We start from the raw sequence: 22,964 nt of genomic DNA, 5'->3' as shown, positions 1-22,964 counted from the left end.
TATACCTGTGGTCTTCGTTTGTAGCTATCAAGCTGGACACATTCCGTAATATCCCACCTCCACTTTCAATAATGGCTAAAGTATTTGTCTGGCTCCGGTAAGTGAGGGTGCCAACCAGAAATGCCAGTGCTCCATCCACGGCACAGATGTCAGCCTTATTCTCAGTACAGTGTGCAGACAGGTTCCATAAGGCACTCAAGACGCTTTTGAGGGTTGATTCCTAGTCGCGATTGAAACATGGTGTGTGCCGTTTAGTTAAGAGTCCTTTTCCTTTTTGCCTCCCTTCTGACATTCCTCACTAGTAAATCAGGAACCTTTCATTTACAGTTTCACACAAAATGAAATTTGGGTCAGTGCTGTTTCTATAAATCAACACAGGATTAAACTTATGACCACGTATCTTTCCATGATACAGAACTGATATTCATTATCACATTATAATATTATCAGGATAACAAAAACTCAAAACATCTTCACATACTATGTGTGGATATGGAAAGTTATCTAAGTACTGAATGACAACATACTGCAGAACAGGTTATATAATATGTTATTTGTATTAAAAACAAATTTATGTATTCATGTGTTGTTGAGTAAAAAAGTACTAGAAAACATACAAATTCTTTTTCTTTTTTCAAGACAGGGTTTCTCTGTATAGCCCTGGCTGTCCTGGAACTCACTCTGTAGACCAGGCTGGCCTCAAACTCATAAAGAGATCTGCCTGCCTCTGCTTCCTGAGTAGGGATTAAAGGCGTGCACCACCATCACCTGGCTAACATACAAATTCATTAAAAAAATTATTTATTTTATGTATGTGAGTATACTGTTGTTCTCTTCAGACACACCTGAAAAGGGCATCAGATCTCATTACAGATGGTTGTGAACCACCATGTGGTTGCTGGGAACTGAACTCAGGACCTCTGGAAGAGCAGTCAGTGTTCTAAATTGCTGAGCCATCTCTCCAGCCCACAAATCCTTAAAACTGCTAAAGAAACTACAAATTACAAAAAGGCTCAAGCTCCCTCACATATAAAAATTCTAATTGTTGCAGAAAAACTCTGATATTAATGATATTTGGTTACAATTTGTCATACTCCAAATGTCAGTGTTTCTTCTTATGACATCATCAAAGAATCTTTATTAGGAATGTTCCTGTCAGAACAAGAGGCAGACAATCCAGATGCAAAACAGTAAAAAGGAGGCTATTGCAGTCTGAATTTAAAATAAATACCTCACAAAGGAGACAACACTGTATAGGAGGGTAACGTAGATAATGTAAGAGAGAAAACACCAGAAACAAAATTCCTACCAGGAACTACTTGAAGTCTCAATTCCAGTGTCTTATGCAGACACATAGAACCTTACATAAATGGCCAGTTTTATGTAACTCATCAGCTAGCTAGTTCATGTCTGAAATCCAGCATTTGGGAGGCTAAGATAGAAGGATTGGTACAAAATCAAGGCCAGCCTCTCTCCACAAGACCCAGTCTCAAAACAACAATAACAACAACAACAACAAAAGCAACAAAACATCTAAAACACACACGCACATACACACGCACACAAATGAGAAGGTCCTGAGTTCAATTTTAATTACAATGTGATTTAAGTGTAAGATGCTCCAGAGATTACAGGCTAAGGACCAAAAGTTTGTGTTAAACAAGTTTTACAGTTGAAATTACAGGAGGCATGAAATGATTGCAAGCTGGGGTGTAGCTGAGGAGCACAGCTATAGACACAGTACACACGGGATGGGATGGATGACAGAAGTGCAGGGCTGGAGAAGGAAAGAAATGGCTGGAGATTAGAAATGAGGAAAGGAGCTGTAATAAGTGGCTGATCAAAAAATACAATGTACAAGGAAATTCAAAAGAAAACCCTAATGAAGTAAACCTCTGTAGATTCTGAGACAAAGGAAAAGGTATCTGAAATCAGATTAGGAGGAACTAAGGACTTTAGTCATTATAGGAAAAGAAATCCTCTAGTAATTAGAAGCCATGGAGGACTTTCTATTTTTAAATATACAGCTGAAACAAAAAAGGATCTAAAGACAAAGCAGAGGGAAGGAAGGACTGAGGGCTCTAAGTGAGCAGCAAGTGGGAGCCACGGCACTGATTTCCTGGTACAATTTTATGGAATTATTATTGAAGAGAAATAAACTGTACATCTTTTACATATACATTCTTATCACTTTAAATGTAGCTACTCCTCACTGCAATCAATGGACAAACATTTACACCTCTCAAGATTTCTTCACATGCCTCCAAACCCATCTTTTCATTTTACCCCAGGGCCTAGACAAGCACTGACTTGCTTTCAACACTAGCACCCTCCTCAATGAGCAAAGGGTTAATTAACACCTCCCCTCTATGGCTTTCTATCTGGTGCTGCTGTCTAAGTTTCAAAAAGTATAAGGTAAAGAAAACTCCAGGAACCAAAGAAACTAGATATAGGGTTACAGGTAACTACTAAGGCTGTCGAGGAGACAGTCAACAAAAAGCACCTGCCACACAAGCCTGAGGACCTGAGTTCAAGTCCACGGTGGAAAAAGAATCAACTCCTCAGAGTTTTCTCTGACCTCCACACGTGCCTACAGATGCCAGCAGATACGCAGACATGCATGCATTCACACAAATAAAAACAAAAGCCAACTGGAGAAGTTTCTTTAAATACATCTTACTGATTTATTTTTCAATAATTTGTTCTTTGGGCTGGAAGATAGCTCATCTGGTAAAATGCTTGCTACACAAACACGAATACCTGAGTTTGATTTTCCCAAAATCCATGTAAAAAGCTGGACAAGACAGCTCGGAAGGCAAAGACAGGAAGATGTCTAGTCAGTCTTGCTGAATAGAGGTGTTCTATGTTCACTGAGAGGACCCTACCAAAAATCGGCTGAGAGTGAAGGCTCGGGAGTTCAGAGCAACTGGTTGCTTCCAGAGGGCCCAACACCTCTGAGGATATCAGGTATGCATCTGATACACAGACATACACGCAGACAAAACACCCATACATAAGAAAAAAAAAGATGGGTGAGCTACATATTTGCCTCAGCAGGTAAGAGTGCCTGCTCGGCATGAATAAAACCCCGAGTGTGAGCCCTGGGACCGTGTAAAGCAAGAGCTGAGACCCATGTGTGTGATGCCAGCAGTTGGGAGGTGGAAGCAGGCATGAGGATCATGGCAGAAGGTCTCTGCCATCTCTGGCTGAATAGTAAGTTCCACCCTGAGACCTGCTCTGGAAACCAACCAACCAGGGGCGGGGATGGAGGAAGACAGCCTACATATAGCTCTAGTTTGCATGTGCACTTATGAAAACACACCCCCACCCCCACACACCACTCTCATTTTTTAAAGCCAGTACCCCACTATGATGCCCAGGGAGGTCTTAAACTCCGCCATAACTTGTTGGGTAGGCTGGGGCTGTAGGCATGCAACACTTTTTTTTTTTTTTTTTTTTTTAACCAGTTCATTCTTTTTATGGCTCTGAAGAATTTCATTGTTCATTCATATATGTGTGTGTGTGTGTGTGTGTGTGTGTATATACACACACACGTATATGTAAATGCAACAACAGTAATTATAGTTACTTCTGACTCTGGCCATTACAAAATTATGAAGAACATCATGTATACATCTGTGAGAACACTAGTTAATTCTTAAGAGTGGAATGGCAAGGTAGTATGGCAGGTGTATGTTTAACAAAAAAATCTCTAAATGTCTTCCCAAGTGCGTATACAATTTCATATTCACAATAACAATATAGAATGCTTCCATATGTTCAGCAACCTTGACGTGTGGTTAATCTTTTAACGTTAATCCAGTATGGTATGTATAATAGCATTTCACTGTAGTTTTAGTGGCAAATAACATTATGTACCCTTTTCAGCACTTAGTGGCTATTGGTATCTTTCCTTAAGTATCAGTCCTAATCATGTATTTAGTCATTTCAAAGGTATCTTTATATAGAGCCTATGCACATTTAAATATGGATCTGTCTATGTGCGTGTGTATGAAGAGCATGCAACTGCTTGTGTGAGTTGTGTATAGTGTGTGCCTGCCACCATGCTCAAGTTAACGAGGACAACTCAGATGCTGGCCCTTGCCTCCCTCCTTGTTTTAGACAGGGTCTCTCTGGTGGAGTGTGCCTTTAATACCAGCTCTAAAGAGTCAGAGGCTAGTGGATCTCCTATTCCAGCACCCAACATTTTAACATTACCTTTTTAACTTCCAAAGCACATTCCATCAATGCTTTCACACTTCCAACTTCTCTCAACGTCTTTTTGCTATTTACATCTGCTCGCCAAGACAAATTCCTCAAAACACTTGCAATAACCTGGAAATAATCAAGTTTAGAACAATTTACATGTAAAATGAGTAACACCAATTGTCCTTTTGTTTCTAATGCTAGAGGTAAGAGTAGAATCTGTTGCAGTTTAAATACAACCTATCTAAATGCTTAAGTGTTTTGATTTTAAATTTGGCTTTTTGAATATTTGAGTATGTGTGAGATACCTTGGGTATGAGATAATATTCCACATATATACTCCTTACATGTATAACCTGACGGTAACTTTCTATAGTATATTAATAACTTAGTACACAAAGCAGCTTTATAAAAGAGTTTCCACATGTGGTATCAGGTTAGCAGAATACAAGTAGTGCCTGGTTTAGGTTTTAGGTTAGGAATGCCCCACCACTAAGATCAAAGCATGGTATTTGCATGTACTGAAAGGTCACAGGTGAAGCCCACTAATTTGCACAACAAATATGATTGATTATAGTAATAAAAATAGGAATGTTCTGCCTATAGTAAATTTTTCAAAAATGATACTTGAATGACAAAAAGAATTACTTCAATATAATTATTTTTTTTACTTTAGTGTTAGTAAAACCATACTTTAACATAAGCCACTAAATACTAAGGCAAAGCTTAATATAAATTAGTACATTAAATTGCTAAAATTCTAAATAGTACCTGCTGTAAGTCTTCACTTTCAGATTTTAACTGGGCCACAAGGGCTCTCATGCAGCCTTTCATGGAACACAGCGTAGCCTGTAACAGTAGAAGCGGAGCAGTGTCATCAAGGAACCTGACTGAAATGGCCATACTTCTAGCTACTAAATTTCAGATCTGCTTTTATTTCAATCATAAATGTTATTTTTACCTGTACAAGAACCAGAACAAGATTACCTAAATGAAAGATAGATGTCTCCTATTTCTGTTATGTATTTTTGTTATCTAACTAGGAAACTCAAGCAAAATTCTGAGAAATGATAAGCAAAAACCAGAGCATGGCGTTCTGTCTGATGGCCTCAGTGTGTATATTGTTTGTCACAGGGTTTTAATCTCACTCCTGGAAACAGTGTTTTAGTAATTATCCTTTTCTACAGTGCTGGTCACCGTACTATCCTTTTTAGCCACATTCCTAGTATGAGCAATGCTGTTGGAGCAACAATATAATTTCAGTGTAGGGCTCCATCTTCAGGTGTGCTTTTGCTTTGTTTGGGCAAAAGGCAACCCACTAAGTAGGGATATGCAGTCACCATGAGAAAGGTGCTTCCAGGAGTCACTGTTCAACTGGGCTGCTGTGGGAGACGCCAAAAAACTAGTTATAAGTAATTCTTTCTTTAGTTCAAAAAGTTCTAACTGAGCTACTTTAAGAAGTAAGCCTTATAAAAGACATACCTTGTTGGCAACATCTCCAAAGGTCAAGTTTGTCAAAGCCATTCCAGCATACCGTCTTAAAGTAACACTGTAGTGGTCATTAGTAAGCCCATACATCTCACAGTCCACCTGCAATAACTCTGCAATGGCCTGCAGTCCCCCTAATTTAACAAGGGCAAAAGGAAACATAGAATAATCTAGAATCAAATACACTGGTATAATTTGGTAACTTAAAACCAGAGGGGAAAGAACGCTAAGACTGAGAATACATGGTTTAAATTTGCCTTTAAAATTAAAAGCCACAAAACTGTTGTAAATAATTTTTGTGTAACATAATTACAACTGACAATGATGTCATTCTCTGTCAATGTCTCGACCCTCCCACCACTTGCTTTACTGAATGAAATAAACATTATTTTCTATTCACTGACGTACACTGTACCTTGCCAACAATGAAGGCTATTTGTAACACTGGTCTTTCTAAACCTAAACAGAAAAATTAACTTACTGCTATTATAAGGGCTTTAAAATTACTTTCCATTTGTCATATCCTGTGGTCTAATACTTTTTTAATGTGTCAAATAATAATCCTTAGGAATAATGAAACTTTTAAATGAAATTTTGCTTGAAGTAAAAGTTACTTCATGAAAAGAACGATCTGTTTAACCTACTACAAAGTTTTATCCAGTTTCTTTAAAAAATAATCTTAATTTTCTTTGATACTCTAAAATAACCAAGTGTACCAGGTTTCAGTATTTCCCTTCTTCCTACTGCCTAACTAGCAGGTGTGCTGAATCACATGCCGTCAACAGGAGGAGGTGAGAGGACTGGGAACATTAAGGGAGAGGGAAGACAATAAAAGGAGGAGATTAAAAAAAAGCCAAGCAAAATGGTGAGGATGAGAATAAAAGAAAGATAAAAATGCACACGAACTATTGATAGATCACCATCATCAACATCAATCACATGGGACTTAGGTATTGTATTGTTCCAGAGAGGTGGCTCAGGCATTAAAACAATACAAACCATGCTTGTAAGTCTCAGTAAGCTGCTAACCTGAAAGGCCAGTGCACTAACATTTTGTGAATGGCATAAAAAGATAAAGATCATTGGCAGAATCTGCACATTTACAAAATCAAGTTCTATGCTGAGCTAAGAACTGTAAGATAAGGTGTCTTGACTATATGAAGACTCATACAGACCTTTATGGCAAGAAGAGATGACAGGCAATTCTCTGAACATAGGCAAGCAAATTTGTATAAAGAAAATCGAAACCACATTTATGAAGACTTTCCTCCATCTATTTGCAATCATAGAGAAGTACAGTCAGTGAGCCGGATTCAGTCCCTGCCTTCATGAAACTTACGAATGATGTGAAGCACTGAGATCCGGAGTGGGAGAGCCCCAAGGAAAGGGTCTGAGAAACAACACTGAAGGTGAAATCTAATGGCTGACTGAATAGCTAACAGGGTAGGACAAGGAGGAGGAAGAATTATTCTAGGTAGAAAAGACAGCATGTGTAAGAACTCAGTGAGGCAGAGCACTAAGTGACGCTAGAGAGGTGGGTGGATACCAGATCACAGAGACTTTCCATGTCACACTAAGGATGTCAGACAGAGGAAAGTGTAAGGAGAGCTATATTGTAAATACAGTATGGTGGGCACTATGTGCAGAATGGCTTCTGACTGAAAGTAGGAAAAAAATATGTAGAACCAGAGAGACAATGGTGCTTTGCCTCGGGATGAGAAATAACAATTACATGTACATATGCACATATACACACATGCACTGTTGATTCTGAGACACGGTCTCACTATGTATGCATCCCTGACTGACTTGGAACACCCTATGGAGACCAGAATGGCCTTGAACTCATCGAGATCAATCTTGTTTGCCTCTCGAGTACTATGATTACAGGTGTGCTACCACGCCTGGATTGAGATACACTCAAGAAAAAGGATTAAAGTGCTCAGCTTCTAACTGTAGGAGATTTAAATGAAGCCCTGTATGATGAAGCCCTGTATGATTTTTCTCAGAGTTTGATTTGAGCAGCTGGGTTATTAGAATACCAAAAGGAATGCTGAAAAAGACAGAGTTGGGGGTGGGCTAACAAGATCTGTTGTGAGAGTTCAGTTACAAGTGTCTAGAGTACCATTGTCAAGAGAAATGTCAGAGAAGCAGTAGGAACATGTCCAGGGGCTTGGTGTAGAGTGTTTGCCTGCACATATAAAACTGAAGAAGGGAAAGTTAGATTGAGACGTGAATCTCAAGAACACCAGCTCAACAGTGACTGATACATTAAGTGAAGCACTAGGGATGGACGATACAACACAGAGAGGGAGAGCAGAGCATCAGGCAGGCCCAGCGTAAATGAAGAGCAGTATTTGTACACTTGAGCAAAGGAGGAGCCAGCACCACAGCTGACTTGTCAGCTAGGAAGTCACTGCAGCCCTGAAGACTGTGGCCCAGGATACCGATGTTTACTCAAGATGTAGAGCATTGAGAAGCAGGGTCTCAGTTGCCAAGTAAAACACTATGCTCTATATTTACATGAAATCTTCCTGGTATAGTAATAGACTGCTTCCTAAGAAAGATAAAATGGTCTAAAGAAGGTGGGAGGATGGCATTCAATTGTCAGAGAACTTATATCAATTTTCGGACCTGATTTTAAGCAAAGAGGAAAGGAGGATATACTGGACGTCAACGATACTATGACTGACGAAACGTTAATAAAACTTGAATTTTTAGAGCAAAAGATCTCTTTCTAATTTGAGGCAGGTAAAAATAAATAAATCAGTGAATTCCGAGGCAAAAAACATTAATTCACAGGTTAAAACTGTAAAAGGATTCACTGAAATATGATGCAATTCAACTGTTTCAAATGATATTAAACAGAACCCGTAATTTAGACTTTGTCAAAACCAGATTAAGGTATTTAATTTTTAAAAGTATATAATTTTTATAACATGCCTTGGATAGCCATCATTAGCATGAGATGTTCTACTCTAAAATGAGTCTTAGGGTCCAGATCAATATTCTGCAGACTGATATTCCAGTTCCACAATCATAAGCATCATTCAGACTGATATTTAATGGGATTCCTTGGCTACTTTGGGAAGTCTGTTTGCTACAGGGCTGGACATATCTGGCCTGGCAAATACTTCTACTGACTGTTATGACCTAGAAATATTGTAAAATATTAATGTAAATTTTTTTGGAAGCCAGAGTGTGTCTTAATCATCTGAAAACTCCAGTGCCCAAAGTAAACTGTCTGGGACCCTCACACATCCAAGGGACAGAGCTCACTGACTAGGCCTAGGAACTCTTCCTTCCTTCCTTCCTTCCTTCCTTCCTTCCTTCCTTCCTTCCTTCCTTCCTTCCTTCCTTCCTTCCTTCCTTCCCCCTTCTGCCAAGTCCCTGTGCTAGCCTGTACTCGCTCACTGACTCTCCTTTGCCCCAGTGCGAATGTGAAGGCGAGGAGTGAGAGGAAGGTCACCCTGTGGCTGCGTCCCACAGCCACGCCCCCAGAGGCCCCATCCTGCTCCTCACCTGAAAGCCCCTGACCTAGCTCCTGGGATGAAATGCCCCGGGTAGCCTTCCTACCTGAAGAAGAAGAGGAACAAATACTGAGTCTAAGTTTTATTCTCAAATTCAGATAATTAATGTGTCAGTCCTAGTCTACAGTCCATTGGAACATATGAACATTTATAGAAAAACCTTTCCAATATCTTAAAACTGAGTTTTCCTGGTTGTTAGTTTTATCCCTTTTCTTAATTATTGGCATTAGGTAAAAAATTCCCAAATGCTGAGACTGTACCGAAATGGGGAAAACCCAAAAGATTAAGTGAGGTTTCACAGGACATTGGAAAGAGGACCAGGTGGGCCTGTGGGAAGAAAAGCGCGAATGGAGGGCAGGCCTCAAACCACAGACCAGAGCTTCCCAAAGTGATGTCTCTGAAGGGGACAACACTCCCTTCCTGCAGTGCAGTCTGTCGTATTTAAGGCTCACAGCTGTACCACGCTTACAGTAACTGATGAATAACAGTGAGGTGGTAAGGATGCAAGGCAGGGCTGGGGTGATGGAACCAACATCACAAAAGCGGGCCAGCCACACTAAGACAGAACTCAGTGTGCGGCTCCTGCTGTGTGGAGCGACTAGAGATATCCAGTTCACATGACATGGCTCAGCATGATGCAATTTATGAATACATGTGTAAAATAAACCTAGAAATTAAAGAAAAACCAACATGAAAAAATGGGTGCTCAATGATTACACAGGGTTTAAAGGATGTAACAGTATATACCTAACCTAAGTAATTTCTACAAAATTAACCACGTGTTTCTAACTTCAGTTAGAACATGTCTTTCTATATACACTAGTTTCAACCATTGTTAAAATCCAGTAAAATACTGATAACCTTTAAGAGAAATTAAAATCTTAATAACTTCTTGGTGTTCATCTAAGATGCCCGACAGATTGCAAGAACAGTGATTCAAACTGTCATCAGACACAACACAGGATCTACTTGGACAACAGGGACCAAGGTGGTCCACTTGGTAATTTTCCAATCTTTAGTTAAGATTTTAAATACTGAAGTTGGTTCATAGGAGGATAGATGTTTGTCTCCCATGGGGACAGGGAACAGTGGTTTTTCTTTTTCCTATAGGGATGGAAACAGCTGATCAAAGTTAGCAGCCTCACATTAGTTCAACTTCTCTGTCTAAACTTGTAATAATCGATTTCTTTCGTGTTGTAAACACTCAGCAGCATGTATTTGTGGCGTTAGGAAAGCTTTTATCTTACCAAGCTCATTCATTGCATGCCTATGCTCTTCATCAAACGAAAGCTTCATTAGCACGCACACGGCAGGGCAGATCTGATGTTCAACAGGAGCGGGCACTGAAAAACAAAGTTACCTGAGTCAAAAGGCTTTGTTATCTTAAAAAGGACGTCGCTACATTCTTAAATAAGCAGATGCTATTGACATCTCCCTCATGTATAGAAGGTTAGTAGATCAACTGCTGAACGGCTGAGTAAGTACCACAGCTGCAGAATAGCAGATGCGCCGAGGGCTTTCCTTGGTTCCACAAGCATGCTCAGCCCTGATCAGCCTTAACCAGGACTGTGGGCTAAATCTCTCCTAGGTTTGCTGAGCTAATAAACATACTTTGGTATAATACTGTTAGATTTTTGTTTCTAATTTCAGTGTGAACAACTATTATGGTCATAAATTAAAAGCATATGGCTGCATACAAATGTGATACCCAGTAGAAAGTTTCCTATACAAACAGATATAGTAAAAATTTAAAGAAAATAGTATCCAAGAATATGCACCTACATTTTAAATATTATATGTAAGATTTCAAAAGTCATTATTTGACAGAAAGTATTTTTTCAGAAGCAATAATATAAATTATTAAATAATTGTGGGTACCCCCATCAAGAAAGAAATGTTCATCCAAAGGCAACCTAACTGCTCATACTGACTCTAGCTCTAATAAGTAGAGTCTTCTTTTTTGTGCTTCTTTATAACAGGGTCTCATGACACAGGCTGATCCTGAAATCTGTGTAGTCCAAGATGACCTTGAACTCTTGGTTCTCATGTCTCCATCTCCCAAATGCAGAGATCACACACACATCATCAAAGCAGCTACCTTTAAATTGTTTGTTTGTTTGTTTCTTCTTGAAAGCTTGCCCGGAAGTTCTAGCAGGGCTTCTCATATATCCCTGACTGGATGGCCCTTGTGTTCTGGGGAAGGCTGTCCTCTTTAACTGAGTACTTGGCTTCGGGGGTGGGGTGGGAGCAATGGTGCACTGAGGAAGGAAGGAAGGCCAGCAAGCCTGCCCACCCAGATTACCCTTATATCTGACCTGCTTACACAGTACTATACACAACAGTTTCCTTTGTAAAAATTTTTCAGGGAAATGCAGATTTAAGCCTTACAATTTGTTAGCAGCATTAGTTAGCTAATACAAATTCCTTCTATTCATAAAGACAGCATACTAACTTAAAAAGAATCTCTAACCGACAGCTTTTGAAACATGCATTGAGATGCACACTGTAAAGAACATACTTGGGTTTTTGTCCTGGTCCATGCCTTGTTCGTGGGCTTCCTGCCACTCCCAACAGGTTTCACAGTAAGCTCGTATCTGTTCCAAAAGATGAAGGACTCGGATTTCACGCCTGCCTCTCTTGTCATCAGGCTGTGAGTGAATGATGTTGTGGAGTGCTGCACTGGCCCTGGCCCGAGCCTCTTTACTGCCCCGGGAATTTCCCAACAATACAGAGTCTTTGTCATTGCCATGTAAAAGCTGGATGAGGAGAGGAAGACATCCAGACTGCCGCATGGATATACAGCTGTCTTGGGAGCTGGACATAGCTAGCAAAGTTCGTGACATATCGTCCTTATCATGAGTACCAAGCATTGACAACAAGGAATACACCATTTCCACCTGTGGGCCAAATGAGTTTAGAAACAAAATTATAACTTTAATACCCAAAACTAGATCTAATGAAGTGATGAATGGGATTATTTACTATATTCAATAAAAATTAAAATAAAGCAAAAGTAAACTTTTCTGGATGAAGAGATGACAGCTATTTAAAAATCACATCCACAGTTGGTTTATGTGAGTAAGTAACAGTAATAGTGCATGCAGACTGTGATTCTCACAGTACTGAAATTGCTGTTTGCCTGTATCAGCCAAAGTAACTGATTATTATGAATGAAAATAATTTTTCTTCTCTCAGATACTCCATTCACATGCTCGCTCGCTCTCTCTCTCTTTCTCTCTGCAATTTGTTTAATTTAAATTCTTCAAATAAATTAAAACCTTTTTTACTTCTAAGAAATAGAAAACATTTGCAACAATTATAATCTACTAAATTCTAATTCTCTGCAATCATTACCTTTCATCAGGTTATAATGACATTTAAACTTATATAATCTGTTATATAAAATTATTTTGCCATTAAAAAGAAAAATGCCACAATCACAGACTCATGTTCTTTCTGAGAAGCAAGTGGTAAGCATTAGTTGCTTTGACAGACTGGGAGAATTAGCTTAGAAGCAAGTCAGAAACAGAAAACCACGAGCATCCAGTTAGCATGGGGTTACCAGCTTCTCCTCCAAGTCAGAGGATGCTCCATGAAAGGAGAGGGCACATAGGGAGTGTATCACCTGTGGAAGTCAGAGATCCACAAGGACACATCTGGCTGTACGATGAGACATAATTTTGGTCCTAACAACAGCGGCACATAAGTGTTAGGGGGTTTTGTAGGCAGAAGCCAGGGGCGCTGCTTAATATCCTATAGAAACAGAATGACTTAGTCCATGTTGCTGAGGTTGCCAAACACTGCTTGGAATGTGTAAACACACACACTTTCCACTGATGCTAGTTCTATTATGGCAGCAACAGGACTGAGGATAAATGTGTTTTTATCAGACTTAGTTCCAAAGTTTGGCTCCATCACTTTTAAGCAAGCAGCCATGGTACTAGGACTTATGTGATTTCTCTTGAGCATCAGTTTTCTGAGCTACAAAATGACAGGATTTACATTACACAGGAAACCAGGCCTGAAGATTATTATGCACAAATCACCGCTAAAGGAAATGCATCCTGCCTGAGTCAACCCCGTATTGATGCTGAGCCGATCTCATCAGCTCTAAGCCTGATGGCCTGAAGCAGCGTCTTCCTTTTCAGTAAGAATCTAGGGGACTGGTGACAATGCAGAGATAATTACTTATTGGCCCAGCTTAGAGAGGTCCCAACAGAAACTATGGTGAGTTACCACTGATCACTCAAATCCATCTCTTTAATACCCCCACTCCCAAGACAGGGTTTCTGTGGTTAGCCCTAGCTATCACTGTGTAGACCTCAAACCCAGAGGTCCACCCGCCTCTGCCTCCTCAAGGCTGAGATTAAAGGTGTGAGCCACCACTGACTAGCCATTTCTTTAATTAACTGTTTTTTCTTAATCAATTGAGCTCAGAGCTTTGAGCATACTTTACAAGCATTCTATCAATGATTTTCATCTTTAGCCCTAAAATTCACTTCTTAAATTAATGTTACTTTAATGTTTCCTAAGAATTCCCATATTATTTACAAAGCACAGAATATGCTATGAAGACAGTAATTCTTCAGTTTTGACTGAAAACATATTGCTCATAATTTCACCATAGTAAAATACTAAAATGATTTTCTTCTCATACATTTCCCATAATTGTAAGATATTTGCCATATTGGCTAATTCAGTTTCAATGAATTTTTTTCTGTCCATTTCAATAAATATTCATTAACACTCATTTGTAGCCTTGGTGAGATCCTAAAGACAGAGAAAAACAATCTGATTTTTAAGAGGGCGTTTCATCCCCACTGTGGGGTTAAGAAGCTTCTAGGAGTTAAGAAACTGCCTTCTGGAGACACAGCTCAGACTCCTGAGCTGGGGAGAGACTAACAGCCCTTCAAGGTGGGGCAAACATGTGCGCTGCTGCAGGCGCGACACTGAGGTGGGAAGGCACAGGAGTGATGAAGAAGTCAGCCTGGCTGGAGCTTAGGATGTTTGCAGGTAAATGGATAATGAGCTCAAAACAAAATTAACAGGCACCCAATTCTGTAGTTTTTATAATTCCCATTTCCTCTCATTTATGCTTCTTTGTATAAAAATGTCATTTTTCTTTTTAAGAGACTGAGTGAGAATTCTTTAAATGTTCACGAAGACCATCTTAGCACAATCCCCCTAGCCCTAGCAGGAGGCTTTGTAATCTGCCGTTACCTTAGTCCCCAGATGACTTGTCAACCTTCGAGGAGCAGAGTGCGCGCCGCTAGAACTCAAAACACTGGCTGGTTCCTGATCCACACGTGCAGCCGGACTCTAGAAGTTAAGCACAGTTAGGCAGTGCAATTTAGATTATAAATATAGGCCACTCTGAAGCTCCCAATTTAGAAAAAGCTGAGATTCTATTGGGGAAAGATGAGATAAATAACTGCAGTATAACATAACTATAGCAGGCTGCACAAGATACCAGAGGAAAACAAAAGAGGCGATGACCTGCTCTGGACTGAAAAGCTGCAGTAAATAAAACTTAAGGTAGCTCTAAAGACAAATATGGAGAGCACGGTGCATTCTAATGTGGACATAGGTTGGATTAAATAATTAAGTATCTGAGAAGGCTTTAAAGATGTTATATTTAAGCTGTGGACTTTAGGTGGGAGACCGGCAAAATCAAAATTATGTGAGGACAGGATGGGAAAATTACTGGTGGCAAAGATTTTAGATATAAGCCAATATTGTGATTCATGGTCTTTATCTAGGCCTAAAGTGAAACAAAATATGATAAATACATTTATGAAACAATAGCAAACGAATCATGATAGGCTATACTATGCTATTAAAATCATTTGTTTCACTGGGGAGATAATGACATTAGGTATTCATTTTGAAAAGCATTCTTATCTTGGAAATGAACAGTGAAATATTTATAGAACAAATGATAGAACATTTTCAGAAATGCAATGGGTAGTCACAGTGGATATGATCCACACGGAACCAGGTTACTCTCATCTTATGCCATCCCTAACTGCCCAAAGGAAGGAATCCTAGAGACCAGCAGCGGTGCATGGCTTTCCCCACTGGTCCACCTCTCCCTAACTTGTGCTTGAACTTCATCATCACTACCAAAGGCATTATCAAAGACCTTTAAACTGCAAAGCTGAGAACCCATTAAGGAAGAAGTCTAACATAAATAAGCAGGGACTTGCCTGAATAATTTACTTCACTTAGCTTCCTAAAGAAATTACCACAGATCAAGAAATCCTTTTTCTAGCAAGGATGTATCGTTCTCCTTTAAAACCACTAGTCATTTGCTCAATTATTTAACCACCAATTATTTATCAGAGACTGTAGTGCATAAAACAAACAACTAGATAATGAGCGCTCCTCTCGCTGCTGTTGTTGAGCCTGCATGGGGCTGACCGTGGCCTCTGCATGTACAGTTACGGCTGTGTAGCTCCATGTTCTTGGGAGGGGGTATCTCTGCTCTAGGACCCTTTCCCTCACTGGGTTGCCTTATCTGGCTCTGTGCCTAGTCTTACTGTATCTTGATATGCCATGTGCAGTTGATATCCCTGGGGAAACAGAGGAGGAGTATGGGTCTGGGGAGGTGATGGGATGAGTGGAGGGAGGGGAAACTTCAGTTAAGTATGTAATATAAATGAGAGAATAATAATAATAAATAATAATAATAATAATAATAATAAAAGGTATCTTGTATACAGATCCTATCAAGATAGGTTGAAGGGCCAGTTGTAGGGGGATACGCCTTTTAAACTCAGTACCCTGGAGGCACAAAATTGACTAAAGTGGTAATTCTGCATCAGCCTTTCAAATCCCTGGGTCTGGTGTCTAAGGAATCTTGGACTCATTGATGTTGACTGTCATCTACATTAGGATTTGAGAGAGCACTGATAATAACTATGTATACAATGTTGGTGGAATTAATGTAAAACAAAAGAATTTATTATTTAGAGAGGGAATAATATTTGGTTCTGAATTACCAATTTTTTTCTTTCTTTTTCTTGAGACAGTGTTTCTACATATGGCTCATGGCTGGCCACACTATGTAACCCAGGTTGGACTTGAACTGGCCATCCTACCTCAGTTTTCTTTTTCTTCCTTTTCTTTTCTTTTTCTTTCTTTTTTTTTTGTTTTTTTTTTGTTTTCTGAGACAGGGTTTCTCTGTGTAGCCCTGGCTGCCCTGGAACTCACTTTGTAGACCAGGCTGGCCTCGAACTCAGAAATCCGCTTGTCTCTGCCTCCCAATTGCTGACATTAAAGGCGTGCGCCACCACGCCCGGCTTCCTACCTCAGTTTTCAGTGCTGGGATTACTGACAAGGTTACCACGACTGATTGACTCCTTTCAATGATTCCCTCTTCTGCCATCCTCACGCTAAATAACATGAGGACTCTTTAAGACCTAGGTGGCTGCTGCCTTCTGACATTACCGTAGCCATTTTGTTTTATATCTGTGGTCAGCCATCTTAATACTGTTGCAGAGGACCTTTTTCGTGTCCAAGGTAACTATTAACCACCGCAAATCCTGTCTGGATATGCTTTGGTATTCTTGGAAATTGCCCAGACCCTCGCCCTCTTCTAGGGGCAATTGCAATAAAGGTCAGAACAGCTTTGTGTAGCTAACAACAATAACTATACTGCTTGTTTATGCTGAATTCCTTCCTTGTCTTCCTTGGACTTGAACCATCCGCCCAACCACTCGGCAGTATTTCCTGTAGCTGTGTGTGAGCTTTTATGATTGCTATGAGTTTCTATGGGTTTTGCCTTTATAAGCCGCCCCTGGGAAACAGTCAGGGTTGTAGTCTCAGCTCCTGAGTCTGACTGCATCCCTGATTGATCAGTCGTGTGTGTGTGTGTTCAGTAAACTATCCCTGTTTGACTGAGATCAGTGTCTGATGGTTTGTGGGGTGATTCCTGGACCCCAACAGTTTCAATCAGGCCTCTGGGGACACCCTAAGTGACAGAGGAATGGAAAACAGGACAGTATTTTCTTCCATTTTCCCAAAATAAAAATGACCTTATAGTTGTTACACAATGTAAAAACTTGACTTATTAAAAAGTTAAAATAGCTGTGTGTGGTGGCACATGCCTTTAATCCCAGCACCTGGGAGGCAGAGGCAGGCGGATTTCTGAGTTCGAGACCAGCCTGGTCTACAGAGTGAGTTCCAGAAAAGTTAAAATATACAAATATATAAGCAATAAAACAAAAGCTCTAAAGACCTCAGCACACAATGACAGCTACTGTAACACTGACCCTGACATTCCTTATGCAGTTGCACACAAACACATGTAATGAATTATCTCACTGGCCAATTCTGAAGCATCTTTATTAAATACCTGGCTTGTAAATATCTTTATATTTTAAATTTTTTGCTTTCTATAAATGGTTGCAAGTAACATAATCTTGACTTTTTTGCTGTTGTTCTGGGACAGATTCTCTTGTAACCCAGGCTGGCCTCTAATTGGCTCTATAGCCAAGGGTAGCCTTGAACTCCCAAATTTTATTGCTTCTACATCCCAAATCACAGGATTATAGGTACATGCCACTACGCCCAGCTTTGATCTTGACTTTTCCAAGTCAAGCCTCCTCCCTGACGACTAGCTGTCATAGCACTGGAAGATGTGTGCAAGGTGACAAGGGAGGGGGCAACTAAGAGCCTGCCCAGCTAGGACACCTAGGAACCACAACAAAGCCCAGCGTGTCACACACAGCCCTACGGGGGCTGGGCAGTGGCGACACATGCCTTTATCCCAGTACTTGGGAGGCAAAGGATCTCTGAGTTCAAGGCCAGCCAGCAAGTTCCAGGACAACCAGGCCTACAGAGACCCTGCCTCAAAAACAAATACAAAAACCCAAACAAACTAAAAACCTATAAATAAATATAGAAAGGAAGAAAGAGAGAGAGAGAAGGAAGGAAGATATTAAATACCCTAAGGGCGCACAGTGGTCCTCATACATGGCTGGCGGTTAACCAGCAGTTGCCTAACTAGAACTAGGCCTGCTAAACAGAGGAAACTGAAACTCTGCTTGGAGCTGGCAGTCTAGCCAGCTACCCAGGGCGAGTGAGGCCACGGCTCTTAGAGGAGACTATCACCAATACTTTCTTAAAGCAGCACACTCCTAACTCCATTCTAAATCCTAGCCTCACACCCGCATCTCAGCGCTGCTCCCACCCTCACTAAAGAAGCCTCTCTCTGAAATAGGTGGAGACCATTACAGAAAAGTAAGGATGCAGAGAACAACTGCCTCTGTGTGTGTACAACAGAACTCTTGTACGTAAACCACAGGGACATCTCTGAAGAGGGTCAGAAAACTGCAAAAGCCAGAGGACCAGGAAATCTGCTGTGAAATTATGTCTCTTAAAATGACAGGGAAGTTTCACCCACGATCCGGCACCTAAACAGGACCTATGAACAAGGACATACCAACGGACATGCCAGTGTGGAAGGGGGATACCTAGGGGGGGTGGGGAGGAGGCCTAGACAAAGAACTGCAGGCAACTGAAAATTAGTCTCCTCCAGAAATGAGTCCCTTTACTGGTTATCCAATATCAAGTGGTTAGCCCTGAAATCATGGACACTCAAACACTAGACAGACTCAGCAGGTTTTGTTTATATACTTATATGTTATATGTGTGTGTGTGTGTAGCAATAATAATTAAAGAAAAAGAGGCCATGAATTTCAGGAGAGGGCACAGACAGATGGACACAGGAGGGACTGAAGGGCAGAGGGAAAATGATGTAATTATATTTCAATTAAAAAAGGTAAAAGTAAAAAAATAATTTCTTGTTAAAAATGTAATTGAATAATGAATTTTACATGTATGGGTGTTCTGTCTGCATGTATGTCTGTGTTCTACTTGAGTGGCTGGCTCTTGGAAGCCAGAAAAGGAAACTGGATGCCCTGGGACTGGAGTGCTCTGCCATGTGGGTGCTGCGTCTGGAGGCTGGGTCCTCTGGGAGACTGCCCAGTCTGTTAACTGCAGAACCTCTCCATCCTGACCTTCTGTGTCTGCCTATCTTAAAGTATTCACATTCTTCTGAAACCTACTGACCCTTCTTTTGTGGTTTTCCCACCCACTTCCGTATAAAAAGTTCCTTCTGGTCCTTTTATATTTGCAGCAGTCTCCATTTCTGATATCGAGTATAATCAACTTAAAGATGATTTCCATGTAGTATCACAGATTTGTATAGATACTGTCTACCATATGAGTAAGACTTTAAAGTATACAGTAATTAGAATATGATCTCAATGAAGCCTCAACAACTAACTGTCAAATGAAACTTATCCTCTTTCTCCTACACTGTAGGAACATACAGTTCTCAAGGAATTCCTGGAACAGTAACACAGAGAAAGAACTCAAACCTTCTATTTAAACCTCACTATTTTATCCTAATTCTAATTCACCATTAAATAACTTTCCTGTACAATACTAACTAGCGATGCGGAGTAAAGTATCTGCTTTACTTCAGTACAAGGAAATATTCTGATAGTATCTTAAGCTTTATTATTAGTGGATTAACAGAATAGCCCCTTTTTTAGATATAAACAGTATATCTAAAGTAACTCAGAAAGACCAGTCTTCTGTGTTGGTAGAAAAATCAATTTAATAAAATTTTAGTTTTAAAATATCATTCCCTTACAACATAAAACTGTCTGTTGAAGGAAATTTGAAAAATATAGGATACATGAATGTATTTCAATAAACCGTTTGTAGAAAATTGGTGGCACAGTTTAGACATGGTAAAAATTGACACAGTCCCAGCTAAACATGATACAGTATGGAGCTTTTTATTTATAAGCATCAGAAAAATCTTTTCCAATTAAGATTTATTTCTCAATTTGTGTAAACTTAAAGTATACCAGAAAGTAAGAGCTAAAAGAGCCTTTGTGACAGTTAAAAACCAGAAGCATGTCTTTGTCCTGAGGCCTTAAGGAAAGCAGAACTGTGCTAACATACAACACCAGGGTCAGCTCGGAAGTAAACTCTCTCCAGAACGCGCCCGGCAGCAGCTGAAGGCCACACACGTGATTCGAGCAGGATCAGAAAGTGTCTCTAATGTAATAAGAGAAGCGAGAGTGCTTTCATACTGAATGTCTCTAGAGGCACACATTCTAAGGAAACAGACAGGACTTGTCAATTTGAAAATATTCATACCTGACCACTACTGGAGGCTGCGGTGTTGCTTTCTGCCACTCCGTGGCCTTCGTGCTGCCGGTCAGCTTCATGGGAGGCAGCATCATGCCTGCTCTGAGATGACCTCTGTTAACATGGAGTTAGCATCATTACGTACAAAAAACAGTATGCTTTTAGAGCTCACTGCTTATTTTTTGCTTCAAAACTCTCGGTGAATCAATTATATAGGCTGACAAAGGCACAGAAGTGCATGCTGCACTTCGGACCTCCAGCCTGGCTAAGTGTCCCCTGAGCACTTGGGCTGTACAGACAAAGGATTTCAGAGGCTCACAGTAAAGCTATTCTCCACCAGATGTGCTCTCTCATTATCAGGAACACAATCCACCTACAGAAAATAACAGTCTTTGGGTGCAAGGTCATATGACTTTGGCATTTAACAGAACTGCAAATCTAGCAGTTAAACTAACACCAAGGGTTACAAATAGCTCCCCTGTAGGCACATTTTTACGGAGAATATGTGCACATCTTCTGCCAATGTCATATGAAACCAAGTGATAAGCTCTTTGAAAGTGATAAATAAAACAGAAAATTTTGCTAATGTACCCACCCTCTGTTATATGAAATAAAAGTGACATATTATACCTAGTAAAAGTAGTAATTTTAGAACAGGATATACAAATCGGGTACTTTGTAAATACAAATTGGGTACTTTACAAGAACTAAAATAATCTCCCATATCTTCTACAGAAACTCTTATCTGTTTGCTTTAGGAAAATGCAATTATCATAATCTAATGTAAAGATTATGCTTTAACAGTCTGACATAAAGTACCATTATATTTTAAAAATGCCTTCCCGGAAGCCTTTCTAGACCACTTAAAAATGTGACATGTATCATTTTCACCCAAAACTAGTAGTAGCTGTAGCTAAGCAAAAGAGAAGTGACTCTCAGTAATTCAGATGCCTGCATGCTCACAGCTTGTCCTGGCGAGGGAACACACTTTCAAAAAACCAAAGCTGTAACAATAAAGTCAAAATTCTGACAAGTTCGTCAAAGGAAAGCCAAGAGCTCCTCGTGAAGAAAGCTGGGAGCTGTGTGAAGCAGCAGAGCACTTTCTTAGGAAGTGGCACTGCAAAGAGGACCTGATAACTAGGATGGTAAACAGAGGGTCACATGGAAAGAGCTGCAGCAGGGGAAAGTGGCTTCTTGTAGCAGAGCAAAAGGTCACAAACTTGCCCAAGCACCACAAGGAAAGTGATGAGCAGAATTAAGGTGGCTAAGGGGGGAAGATGGCTCAGTGGTGAGTGCACTGGCTGCTCTTCCAGACCACCCACGTTTGAGCTCCAGAATCCTCATGGCGGAACTCCAATCCCAGGGGATCTGATGACCTCTTTTGGCTTCCGTTGGCAACAGTTACACATGTGGTACATAGATATAGACGCAGGCAAAAAGGCATTCATACATATAGAATAAAAATAATTTTATATGCTAGTTTTTAAAATGTTCTGATTTTGTTGGTTTGCCTAAGTTATTCTGAGGCTACCACATTATCCCATCCATTTTAACTACTCAGATAGTCTCATGTAACCCAGACTGGCCTCAAACTTGCTGTGTAGCCGAGGATGTCTTGAACTTCTGGTCCTCATCTCTGGAAATGCTGGGATAACAGATGTGTGACCCTATCCCTGGTTTTATGTGGTACCTAGGGTTTTGTGCATGCTAGGTCAGTACTCTGCCAACTACACTACACGCCATCTACTGCCTCATGAGGTCAACACTAACATACCAACGGGTCAAACCTAAGTGACTTAAGTAGCAGTTGGGAGGCTAATGCAGTAGCATTAGTAAAGAAGAGGCTGGTATGTCACAGGAGGGTAGTAGTGGAGATGGAAGCACAGCTACAGAGAGAACCCTGACAGGATTTGGTGCTAGACTGGTGTGACCTTGGTTAACCCTGGCTAACTTGATGGACACTCTCCTAGACATGTGAGAGGGAGTGCTACGGACATTAACAAGGAAGAAAGGCCGTGCTAGATGTGGGCATCACTACCTGATGGACGGGACGAAGGGAAAGAAAAAGTGGCTGGGCACCCACATTCACTTTCCTGTTTCTGACTGTAGGGGGTGCTGTAGTTACCCACCTCACAATCCCGACCCTATGCCTTCCCAGGACAAGACGCTGTGCCCCCTCAAACCCTTCTTCAATTTTGGGAGGTGATTTTTCACAGCCATGAGGAAAGTACGTCCCACAGAAGTGGCATGAGGAGCAGGGCTGCTGTGGTGGCGCCCCTGCCCATGTGGAGATAGGCTTTGGGACGGGTCTGTGGACTACAGAAGCCCTGGAATGCAGTAAGCCATGGGTTCTCAACCCTCCTAATGCTGTTACCCTTTTACACAGTTCCTGTGTCCTACTGACGCCCCAGCCAAAGAATTATTTTATTGCGACTCTTTAACTTTGCTAGTTATGAATCTTAACGTAAATATCTGAGTTTTCTGACAGTCTTCCTCCCCCGAAGAGGTTGAAGCCTACAGGTTGTGGCCTACCCTAGGCAGAGCTTGATGAACCGTTCTGGTGGGAGCACT

The 22,964-nt window shown here is 40.6% G+C and overlaps 1 protein-coding gene across 19 annotated transcripts in view; it reads right to left on the bottom strand.

Annotated features, from left to right (window-relative positions):
• Apc (APC regulator of Wnt signaling pathway) overlaps positions 1 to 22,964 on the bottom strand; it is a 104,212-nt gene that overhangs the window by 11,303 nt on the left and 69,945 nt on the right. For 7 of the 19 annotated variants that reach the window (XM_029472055.2, XM_029472054.2, XM_029472058.2 and 4 more), the window contains 9 exons: positions 20,403 to 20,507; positions 14,445 to 14,543; positions 11,743 to 12,121; positions 10,472 to 10,567; positions 9,217 to 9,270; positions 5,689 to 5,828; positions 4,978 to 5,055; positions 4,219 to 4,335; positions 6 to 220 (listed from right to left, as the gene is read on the bottom strand). In XM_029472055.2, the coding sequence (XP_029327915.1) occupies positions 6 to 220; positions 4,219 to 4,335; positions 4,978 to 5,055; positions 5,689 to 5,828; positions 9,217 to 9,270; positions 10,472 to 10,567; positions 11,743 to 12,121; positions 14,445 to 14,543; positions 20,403 to 20,507 (1,283 nt within the window). The remainder of the gene's footprint in view (positions 1 to 5; positions 221 to 4,218; positions 4,336 to 4,977; positions 5,056 to 5,688; positions 5,829 to 9,216; positions 9,271 to 10,471; positions 10,568 to 11,742; positions 12,122 to 14,444; positions 14,544 to 20,402; positions 20,508 to 22,964) is intronic. The other 12 variants (XM_029472064.2, XM_085833756.1, XM_029472065.2 and 9 more) reach the window with 7 other exon arrangements.

This window comes from Mus caroli, unplaced genomic scaffold, assembly GCF_978045245.1.
Source record: "Mus caroli unplaced genomic scaffold, Mus_caroli_1 scaffold_19, whole genome shotgun sequence".
Classification (NCBI taxonomy): Eukaryota; Metazoa; Chordata; class Mammalia; order Rodentia; family Muridae; genus Mus; species Mus caroli.
The sequence above is the reverse complement of the archived record's forward strand: the minus strand, read 5'-3'. Positions and strand labels throughout refer to the sequence as shown.